At 41.7% G+C, this 11,530-nt stretch overlaps 1 protein-coding gene across 1 annotated transcript; it reads right to left on the bottom strand.

Moving 5' to 3' along the window:
• Positions 1 to 326: 326 nt before the first annotated feature.
• On the bottom strand, positions 327 to 2,178 carry LOC135714456 (UDP-glycosyltransferase UGT5-like). The gene is made up of 5 exons (XM_065237839.1): positions 1,995 to 2,178; positions 1,846 to 1,933; positions 1,201 to 1,787; positions 701 to 1,143; positions 327 to 639 (listed from the first exon to the last, which is right to left on the bottom strand). The coding sequence occupies exons 1-5, from the start codon at positions 2,148 to 2,150 to the stop codon at positions 342 to 344; spliced, it is 1,572 nt and encodes a 523-aa protein (XP_065093911.1). The 5' UTR covers positions 2,151 to 2,178; the 3' UTR covers positions 327 to 341.
• Between the last annotated feature and the right edge of the window lie 9,352 nt (positions 2,179 to 11,530).

Genomic DNA, 11,530 nt, shown 5'->3' with positions numbered 1-11,530 from the left:
CAAGCCGAGAAAACGATGTTGAAAATTTATTCATCCTTAGACTCTTATGAATGGGACAACTAAGTTTTGGTATTTTCTGAACAAATCATGGGTCTTTTAATGCAGAGTTTAAAATCCAGTTCTAATGGATACACCATTTCTGATAAAAAAAATCCATATGGGACTGTTATGCTTTTATGGACAGTTAAAATACCGTCTACAAATGAAAATTCGTTTTCAAACGTGCAGCTTGATCTAGGTCAGTACTTTATTTACTGATTCCGCAGCTTAGGAAAGTCTTCACTTTATCAGTAACAGTCATTCTCTACTTAAACGCTTCCGCATAATATTTTTTTCTCTTATCAATTCATTTTTTTCTTGCCTTTGCGGCTCACACTAGGTTTGCTTTTAACAACCCGTTTGTAACCGGCTTTAACAGCTGTGATTGGAAGCACAAGCAATATTGCGACCACTGTCAGAATGAAGAGATAAACATCGATATTGTGATACTGAACGAAGCTTAGGTGCTGTCCCGGTGATTTGAGATGTTCCGCACCGTCATGACGGAGGACGTAATTAACCCAGTACTTTGCCATGTCCATCGGCGGCAGTGGCTGATCACGCAAGCGTTTTGAAATGGTCTGTACTGACTTCGTGTATCTGGAGAATGAAGGAAAAGGGTTGTGTTCTGGAAAAATCAACATCTAAGCTATATACGTACTTGTCATTATCGAGTACTTCATTCAAAGCATCGCTGATGGATTTCTCATTGAAATCTTTGAATTCGACGGCAACGCCCCACCCGGATCGCGCTGCTTGAGCCATATTCATTTGCTGATCGCCAAAAATGGGAATCCCTACGATGGGTTTGCCATGATGGATTGATTCCGTACAGCTCAGAAAACCACCATGGGTGATGAAGAGCTTCACATTTGGATGCGCTAGAATGTCGTCCTGGGGAAGCCACTTGGCGATCAGGTACTTGCTGCGGTCAAGTTCCAAGCCTTCATCGTCCCATTTCCAGATAATATTTTGCTTCACCTTGGAAAACGCCCGGAGTAGAGCTTCCTGTTTCTGCTTGCCCATCTGCGATGGCTTTAGATTCGAACCCATCGAGAAGTAGATTACTCCATCGGTGGAGTTCTCGATGAAGCTGCGGATGTTCTGGAATGTTTGATGCATTTTAATAATGAGCTAAATTTGATGTTTCATTCATCATACCTCAGGCAAGGGATTGACTTTCCGGTTCACATGAAATCCCCCGATTTCGATCATATTCGGAACGTAGGGCCGAGGATAGCTCAGACTAAAGTGGTTATTTACTAGTATCAATGATACTGCGTGTTTCTTCATCTCGCTAAGCGATCGCTTAGCATTTGGAAAGGCTTCCCTGTAGATTCTGTCCTGCTCTGGATACACTAGCACAGATAACATAGCTTCATCAACGATAGTAAACAGAACATTGGCTAGTCTTTGCCAGAAGTTCATTGGATTAGAGAATCCAATGTGGACGTGAGGTACGTACGACAGCGGTTGTGGAGTTCCAACTAGCGAGTTAATCCACTCAAGCACTCCGTGTGTAGTTGTACCGATAACAGGACAGCCGAAATGTTCCGCAAAGCCAAGTAGGGCATGGTCGAGGAAGATTTCCAAGATAACTAAATCGAATTGCTGATTAGATTGAAGCAGTCGTTTCACTGCAGGTGATGAGAGTGTGCTGTTGGAAAAATAGTTGACTGCGGTGTACATTTCAATCATTTTTCGAACTTGAGACTTTTCGGTATCCGAGAACAGTTGTTCTATTTTCCCTGTAAAAGAAATGACGTTGTTCTATTTGAAAATTCCTTGTATCAAAGAACTACTCACCGTTGAAAAATTCATGATCAATTTCTATTTCTACGTGATGGTAGTTTGCCGGTGGATTTGAAAGTTTAAACGGACTCAAGTCGGTTACCTGGTAAATAGTAAAAAAGTCAAGAAACGGTTTTAATTTTCCTCCAGTTCATTCATCTTACCTCATGTCCATCGAGAGCGAGTTCCTTCAAAAGTGCTGATCCCAGTATCCAATGTGATTTTGACGGTGTTGGAAATATACCTAGAATACGAGCAGCTTCCAAATGGTTAGCACCGATCGTCAAAAGCACCAACGCACAAAACGTTAGAACACCCATCTTTAATGATCTGGACGTAACGAAGGTAATGACCCAACTATGGCTAGCGTGGTTGATTCGGCAGACGAAAGTTTGCCGAAAAATTGAGGTACAGTAATCTCTACATTTATGCGGTTGGTAGTAGCGAGCTGATTTTCTGTAAATAACTTGTCTATGATTGACAAAAATCACTTACAAAAAATCAGCGGGACTGTTTGCAGGACAGCCTAGAAACAGCGGTGGGTAGACGGTATCACCCACCACATAAATGGAGGGATTACTGTACGCTTCAAATGTATGAATAATGACGTCATGTATCTTAAAAATTACTCAGCACATTTGATGCTGACGATAGAGCGTGAGATAATGATCTTCTTTTTGCATGGTAATTTAGTATGAATGAAATCGGTTTACCAGTTTAGATAGAAGGTCACCAATACATGTTTGATTTTACCTTGTGAGGCTGTGGTTTGCCGGCTTCAGTTTAATCCATTTGGTTTTGACCTATGACAACGATGATACCATGAGCCATTTTTTTTTATCTAGTTCGTTTATTTGGAAGGCTCAATCGCGTTAGCTTTACGGAGCCGATAATTCATTGTTCACTGTGTGTAACAAGATTCACTTAATTCTATGTCTAGTAGGAGTTGGGCCGATTACTCGCGGCTTACTCGAGGTTAGAAGGGTACATTTTCGAAGGATAGGATCAGGGGAGGAGCTTGGGGTAGGGTTTCGTTGTCTCATCAGAGCGTTGTCGCCAGTATGAACGGTAGTGCTGTTCTAGCTTCGTCCGGAGTTCGACCGGCTATGGTGGGTGACCAGTGGGCGACGATGAGACTCATCGAGACGCCCATGAGCCATACAATCGAATAAAGTGATTTTCATAAGATATGTTGGTTGATTTCTTCCAAAATTGGGTGACAGCTAAGAGACCACACACTAAGATTTTTTTTTTACAGGAGTCAGTATTTTTTACTGGGTTTTTGAATTGCTGAAAAAGTCGGTAAAAATTCAAATGACCGTTATCCGTAAGGAATGAATGAAAACGACCAACTTTATTTTCTACCATTAAATGGGGTTATCAAAACTAAATATTTACAAGTTCAGAACAAATTTTCTCATTAATAAATTTTCCACAGATTTTTAAACTTTTACCGAACAGTTCCGTAATTCAAAAACTCAGTAAAACCGTACTGACTCGATTAGTGTGCATGCATAATTGGAAGCAGAATTTTATAAATTTAAGGGTCTGTTCACAAATTACATAACGCATAAGAGACCACTTTTACACTCCTTACTTCCCCGGTAACAAAACATGGCACATTCACTAATACCCCTCCCCTCATTGAATTGTTTTCTTCCGTAATATTGATTTTTTTTTCCCAATCATAGCAAGCCATCAACGAAGACAACATATCAAGAATACTGGCAACTGGGGCGTGATGTGCTGTCAAATCGGCCTACTGATCATCCCTCAATGAGATGTACATATGTAAGGCTCAGGCGCATTTGACATTTTTTAATAAATCGTAGCACATAAACGTTACGCTAGGCGGATTGGACTTGTCATCAACGCATCGAAGACGAAATACATGAGAGGAAGAGGATTTAGGGAAGACAATTTTAGCCTCCCACCCCGAGTTCATATTGACGGTGACGAAATAGAGGTGGTCGACGAGTTCGTGTATTTGCCCAAGCAACATGTTCTATAGCAGTTTATGTAACCTTTGTACGATAGATTTTGGTTGTAATGAAGTTTACTCAATATAATTATATGAATTGGTGTTACTTGGGTGGGCTCAATGGTGATCGCCGAAAAGGGTACCAGCAGAGAAATTCAAAGACGCATTATGGCAGGGAATCGTTCCTACTTTGGACGCCTGCGGACGCTCCGGTCGAATAAAATTCCCGCCGCACGAAGTTGACTATCTACAAGACGCTGATTAGACTCGTGACCGTAGAACGAGACCTGGACTATACTCGTGGAGGATCAACGCGCCCTTGGTGTTTTCGAACGAAAGGTGTTGCGTACCATCTAGTGAAGATGGATGACGGAACGTGGAGGAGGCGAATGAACCACGAATTGGACCAGCTGCTAGGAGAACCATCCATCGTCCACATTGCAAAAATTGGGCAACTACAGTGGGCTGGATCAAATATATTATATTAACAATATGATCCACTCTTTCGTTTAGCTGGCGAACCGAATTTTTAGCGATAAAAGCACCTCTGTGGCCAAAAAGGCTACCAATGTATTTGTTTATCGTCACGAGGGGTAAACCAAATGAACATTTGTTTAATATTTCAAATGAATGTATTTCAGCATTTTATTTTATTTGATGACAACAGTGACATGTCAGACAAATTTTAAAGTAATATACGCAATGTAATTATTGAAAATAATTTGACTCTTACTTCTGTAATAAGTGATATATTCGCACCCCTCGATTGTAATTGAATGATTGTTGCTGACCTTTTTCAACGCTAGATGGTGCGTGAAGCAATATTTTGCGGGTCGCCATTGCACTATTTGGAAAAGGCATGAATGGATCATATTGTTAATATGATATATTTGGCTGGATGGCGGATGACGACCCAGTGCAAATGGTTTTCGAAAGCGACCCAACAGGAACTAGAAGAAGAGGCGCGCAGCGGGCAAGGTGGATCAGCCAAGTTGAAGGCAACCTGCAGACTACGAGGCGAGTAGAGTGGAGACGACTTCTTCGGACAGCAGAGGACATCAAGGCCTTAGCCTGATTGGTTAGGTAAAGTCACAGAGAACAGACGTTGAGGCTCGAACTAAATTTCTCTAAAAACTTGTGTAAAGATTCCTATTTGACTTAAGCAGCACTAACGGCGACCTCCCCACTTAAAAACCCTCTTTGACAACATGATGGCGCTGGCGTTGCAAAACTTACACTAGACATTAAGTTCTGGTAGCGCCAAGTGGCAATTTTCAACAGATAATTTATCGATACTAGTGCCAAATGGGTCAAAAGTGATAAATTTATAGAGGTACTTGGTACAGAAGATACTTGCGCTACGTAACGGCGACGTTTCCACTTAACTTTACACAAGTTTCTGACCGAACTTGAACGTCTGTTCTCTGTGGTAAAGTAGAGTGGGATGCGTTGAGATGAAAAAGGAACGATTGGAATGGAACAAGGATTTTCTGGGATGATTTTCAGATGTAGATATGGTGATAATCTTTGAAGAAAAAAAAATAAACAAAACAAAATTTAAAAAAATCACACACACACACACAGTGTTAACATTTGACCAAAAGTTGTTGTTGTTGTTTTTTGGAAGACGTGACCAGTGATTTTTATGCCTCAGAAAAATCCCACTGACCTCGTCTTGGGCCATAACTGATGGGACTGTCAGACGTCAATCTATACCTCATTTCATATGAATGTTCTTTTTCCGGAATTCTGGTAGTGTCCAGGTAATTTTCTTTAATAACAGTCAACAACTGTCGTTTGTGATTGGGGTCCAATTTTGGAGTGATAGGAAGAGAGGAATCTTAAACAGTGTCATTACACTGGTCATTGCAAAAATAAGACGAACATAAGGGGCAACAGTTGAGAACTCTAGCTCTTCCTTCTCGAAATAAATCATGCACACAATGTAACAGATTTCCTTGTTGTTCTTTACTTCAATTTTATACTGACTTGATTGTGTATTGAATAGGATAATACCAAAAGCCTTCACAAATTCACGTCCCAGCAAAACAGGATGGATCACGAATCGATCTGGAACAACATAAAAATTCAACTTCTTGGAATGAGTACCATAAGCGACACGAGCTGGGATGACAGCGTAAGCACAAAGCGGAAAATTCCCAATACTGGGTACTGCGGATCGTTTAACAAGATTGATCGGACTGCCCGTATCGAAAATAGTAAGAAAATGTCTTGCTGGGTGCACTTTCCTTCCAGATAGAAAAGCAACGGAAAGAGCTGCACTCAATTGGTTGTTGGGGTTATCGGCTGGTTTGGCTCCACGGCTGAAGCCGAAACCTCAACGTCATGTGCCTGCAACCAGAGCTGGTAAATATCACGGCCGTCATGTGACAATGACAAGCACTCATGAGAATAATTCTTATGTGGTTTTGACATCAACATTTCTAACTGATTTGGATGAATTAAAGCAAGCAACGTATGTAATGTTGCAAATACTAAAGAAAGAAATACGGATCGGAACAATCGGCACAGACCTACGCGACGAAATAAGGACTACGATTGGAAACTCGGAACATGGAACTGCAAATCGCTCGGCCTCCCGGGCTGCGATAGGTTAATCTATGACGAACTACAGGTATGGAAGGTATGGAAAAGTGGGCATCAAGCGGCTATTTTTTTACCAGAGCTGTGGCACCACCAACGAGCTGGGAACCGGCTTTGTAGTGCTGGGTAAGATGCGCCAACGCGTGATTGGTTGGCAGCCGATCAACGCGAGGATGTGCAAGTTGAGAATTAAGGGCCGTTTCTTCAACTACAGTATCATCAACGTGCACTGCCCACACGAAGGGAGACCCGACGATGAGAAAGAAGCGTTCTATGCGCAGCTGGAGCAGGTGTACGACGGCTGTTCGCAACGGGACGTCAAAGTCGTCATCGGCGACATGAACGCTCAGGTTGGATGGGAGGCAATGTATAGACCGGCAATCGGGCCAGAAGTACCGTTTCCCTCCGCAAGAATATCCACGAAGCCACCTGGAGATCACCTGACCAACACACAAAAAACCAAATCGATCACGTTCTAATCGACGGGAAATTCTTCTCCGACATTATCAACGTCCGCACGTACCGCAGTGCGAACATTGTTGCAGTATGCATGCGCTCAAAACTCTCGAAGGTGCATAACACACGTCGAAGTCGAACGCCGCGACCCAACATTGAACAACTACGGGACGCCGGAGTTGCCCAGGACTACGCGCAGCAGCTGGAAGTTGCACAACCCACGGAAGAGCAGCTTGGCGCAGCTTCTCTTGAAGATGGCTGGAGGGAAATCCGTTCCGCCATAGGTAGTACTGCTGCAGCGGAACTAGGTACTGCAATCCCGGACCGAAGAAATGACTGGTTTGACGGCGAATGTAAACTGTTAGTAGAGGAGAAGAATGCAGCACGGGCGAGAATGCTGCAACACCGCACGAGATTGAATGTGGAGCGATATAGACAAAAGCGCGGAACAGACAATGCTCGGTTTTCCGAAGGAAGAAGCGTCAGCAGAAAGACCGAGATCACGAGGCGATGGAAAATCTGTACCGCGTAAACGACACACGGAAGTTCTACGGTAACCTTCTCACGAACGAGTGTGAGGTGATTGAGAGGTGGAAGCAGTACTATGACGAGCACCTCAACGGTGAAGCAGCAGAAAACAAAGGTGGCACGGCAACAGACCTTGGAGCACGCGCAGAAGACGACAGGCTCTTCAAGAAGTTGAGGAGGAGAGCGGTCGGCTCAAGAACAACAAAGCAACTGGTGTAGATCAACTGCCAATTGAGCTATTAAAATACGGTGGTGAAGTACTGGCTAGAGCGCTACACTGGGTAATTGCCAAGATTTGGGAGGAGGAGATATTACAGGAGGAGTGGATGGAAGGAGTCGTATGCCCAATCTACAAAAAGGGCGACAAGTTGGATTGCTGCAACTTCCGCGCGATCACTCCGCTGAGCGCCGCCTACAAGGTACTCTCCCAAATTCTATGCCGCCGCCTGTCACAATTTGCAAGAGAGTTCGTGGGGCAATACCAGGCGGGATTCATGGGTGCCTGCGCTACCACGGACCAAATTTTCGCGATTCGGCAGGTTCTGCAGAAATGCCGCGAATACAACGTGCCTCACACATCATTTGTTCATCGATTTCAAATCCGCATACGACACAATCGATCTAGATCAGCTATGGCAGATTATGCACGAGTACGGATTTCCGGATAAACTGACGCGATTGATCAAGGCGACGATGGATAGAGTGATGTGCGTTGTTCGAGTATCGGGGACACTCTCGAGTTCCTTTGAATCTCGTAGGGGGTTACGGCAAGGTGATGGACTCTCGTGTCTGCTATTCAACTTCGCGTTAGAAGGTGTGATCAGAAGAACTAGGATAGACACGAGTGGCACGATCTTCAGGAAGTTCACCCAGCTTCTTGGCTTCGCCGATGACATTGACATCATGGCACGGAACTTTGAGACGATGGGGGAAACGTACATCAGACTGAAGGCTGAAGCTAGGCGGATTGGACGTGCCATCAACGCATCAAAGACAAAATACATGAAAGGAAGAGGTTCTAGGGAAGACAATGTTAGCCTCCCACCCCGAGTTCAGATTGATGGTGACGAAATCGAGGTGGTCGATGAGTTCGTGTATTTGGGCTCACTGGTGACCGCCGAAAATGATACCAGCAGAGAAATTCAAAGACGCACGAAGTTGACTGTCTTCAAGACGCTGATTAGACCGGTGGTCCTTTACGACCACGAGACCTGGACTATGCTCGTGGAGGACCAACGCACCCTTGGTGTTTTCGAACGGAAGGTGTTGCGTACCATCTACGGTGGAGTGCAGATGGATGACGGAACGTGGAGGAGGCGAATGAACCACGATTTGCACCAGCTGTCGTCCACACTGCAAAAATTGGGTGACTACGGTAGGCTGGGCACGTCGTAAGAATGCCGCACGACGACCCACTGAAAATGGTTCTAGAAAGCGACCCAACAGGAACAAGAAGAAGAGGCGCGCAGCGGGCAAGGTGGATCGACCAAGTAGAAGGTGACCTGCGGACCCTTCGCAGGCTACGGCGAAGTTTGGCCATGGATCGCGTAGAGTGGAGATGACTTCTTCGGACAGCAGAGGACAACAAGGTCTTAGCCTGATTGGTAAGGTAAGTAACCGTATGTAATCGGTAGAGTGATTATATTATTAAGATTTACTCGGAACTAGTAACATCAATAGCTATAAATAAGCTAGTAATTACGACGAACACAACACTGTCACGTGACAAAAACTTCGATGAGATTTTGAAGAAAATCTCTATCATCATTTTCTGATCCGATGATAGTGACAGAAGTATTTATGTAAATATCGCGTGAGATCTTTCATTGAAAATTACATTTGCCAGCCCTGTCTGCAATCAGAAACATAATGAATCCCACACGCTAAGACAGGAATACCTAAAAGTTGGTAAAAATAGCGTTAATCGAACAAAAGTGCACATACCCCATAAAGAATCCTCCCGATTTTCCTTTCGACTAAATCGGTTCCCGTCGGTAAGATCGACCGACTATGAAACCGACGTATTTATAAATTGTTGCATCGACTCTTATGGGACTGCTTAAGGGGAGGTTGCCGACGCGTCAGCACACTAAATCGGTAGTCGAAAACATAGGAAATTAGTCAACCAGAAGCGACCAAATCCTCGATTAGTAGGATGACAGAGTTGTAGCAGGGATTCTATGAAACCAGACGAAATATACTGGTTGATCAATTTATTAAATTGTTTCTACGATGGAAACAGATTAAGTCGATAAATAAATCAGCATACGAAATTGATGAAACCAAATGAAATAGAATGGTTAATCGGTTCATTCAGTTGTTTGTATGATGGAAAAGATTAAGTCAACTGTTAAATCGGCTTATGAAATTGATGAAACCAGATGAAATACACTAATTAATCGGGTAATTAAATTGGGTTCTTTAGGGGTATTGGGGTAATTGCATATTCGTAATCTGCATTACAAATGGAATCGAAATTCAAAATTTCATCAATTTTGAAGCACTGGAACTACTTTAAATAAGTGTGATGTGCAAAAATCACCATCTTAGCGTTCCTCGATGGTACTTCATATGGGAACGAGCTGTCAGTTTGTTAGTTTTGTGTCAAACAGTGAAGTGATCATTTTGCTTCAATCAAGATTAAAAATTGAGATGGAAGTAAATGGGATCGAAAAAAAATATCGTTGTGCTCAGAGAACATAATTATTACGCCAAGTACTCCACATTATTGCCATTGTAAGATTAAAAAAAAAAAACAAAACTATTAATACCAACTTACCAGGTTGTAATGACATTTAATAATAAAGTTGCACTCACTTAGTCTAACTGCCACTATTTTATAATCACTAGCTAAACCGACATCGTCTGTATATTAATATGTACACTAAAATAAACACCGATTAAAAAACATACAATTGCCGGATTTTACAATAGATAAAATCTATGGCTGTCGGTCCCGGCGGTATTCGACTTAATACATTAACGAATATGTTGACAAAAATAACTAGTGTACACGGTAAGAAAAAAGTACCCAAAATTGAGTTCCTTTCACTCATCACGGGCTTCCGTGGGGCTAGGTAAAATTAAGTTAAAGAAGAAAACTCAAAATCAAATTTTTTATGGGGTACCTAAATTATCGGTAAGCATCGATTACCTAAAATTACACTACCGATCATAAGTTTAAGGACACCCCCAAAAAACCATGCAAATATGTTTTGTTCAATGATCTCTTATTTAACGTAATTTCGATCTCCAAAGGTTATTTGAATGGTATGAATGGTATAGCATAAGTGTTCTACTACTACTTTTATTTCAAAATTAGGCCAACCCAATTCCGAGAAAATCAGTCACGATTCTTCAGAGTAAATTTTGAAAAATATTGCAACTTTGGGTGAACTTTTAGTACACAAAATTTGAAAATTATATTGAACAATTTGCCTACCAGAAAAGTTCCATTCAATACCTTTCAAATGATCTAAAGAGAACGAAAATTGGACGTAACATGACAGAGATATGAACATAACAAATTTGTCATGTTTTTGGGGGTGTCCTTAAACTTATGATCGGTAGTGTAGGTATTGATGGTTTAGAATCGTAAACGTTAAACATTACCTATTATTAAACGTTACTTTTTTTTACCAAAAATTACGTTTTTTTTCTCCCTGTTTTATAGGTTTTGGCAGTGTGTATTGCAGGCAAGATGATTCAGAAATATCTGGCTTGCTTAAATCAAAGATCAAACTAATGATGCTCACTTTTTTAAATAAATATCCTATAAAAGTCGTCATCTTTGCTGATTTTCCTGCAAATCTGTCAAATATAAGAAGATAGTGATTAATGAAAGATTTTAAAACATTTGCAAAAAGTACGATTAACTGATATGAATACTTATCACATTACAAAGTTTAAAGTTTATTTTTGGGAAAATTTTTATTGTACCCAAGTCTATTTAGATGAAAAGAATTTCGGATTTCAATTGTATACTGCAGACTGATTACTTTCCGGTAATACTTAAATTTATTTCACTAGACATTTAGCCATGTCTCATTGTTTTCGTTAAGATTAGTTCATAAAAGATGAGAATATATTTAAGATGGATGACTTGACACACATAAATAAAATGCTGATTAT

The sequence above is a fragment of the Ochlerotatus camptorhynchus genome, unplaced genomic scaffold (assembly GCF_037179485.1).
Source record: "Ochlerotatus camptorhynchus isolate MF236.1 unplaced genomic scaffold, CSIRO-AGI_Acam_v1.1 ptg000044l, whole genome shotgun sequence".
Lineage (NCBI taxonomy): Eukaryota > Metazoa > Arthropoda > Insecta > Diptera > Culicidae > Ochlerotatus > Ochlerotatus camptorhynchus.
Note: the sequence above shows the minus strand (reverse complement) of the source record. Positions and strands in the feature narration are given on the sequence as shown.

Coding starts and splice junctions, on each gene's coding strand:
- LOC135714456 (XM_065237839.1), bottom strand. CDS start 2,150: ATGGGTGTTCTAACGTTTTGTGCGTTGGTGCTTTTGACGATCGGTGCT. Junction 1,934..1,994: donor TCGCTCTCGATGGACATGAG/GTAAGATGAATG, acceptor ACTATTTACCAG/GTAACCGACTTGAGTCCGTT. Junction 1,788..1,845: donor TGATCATGAATTTTTCAACG/GTGAGTAGTTCT, acceptor TTTCTTTTACAG/GGAAAATAGAACAACTGTTC.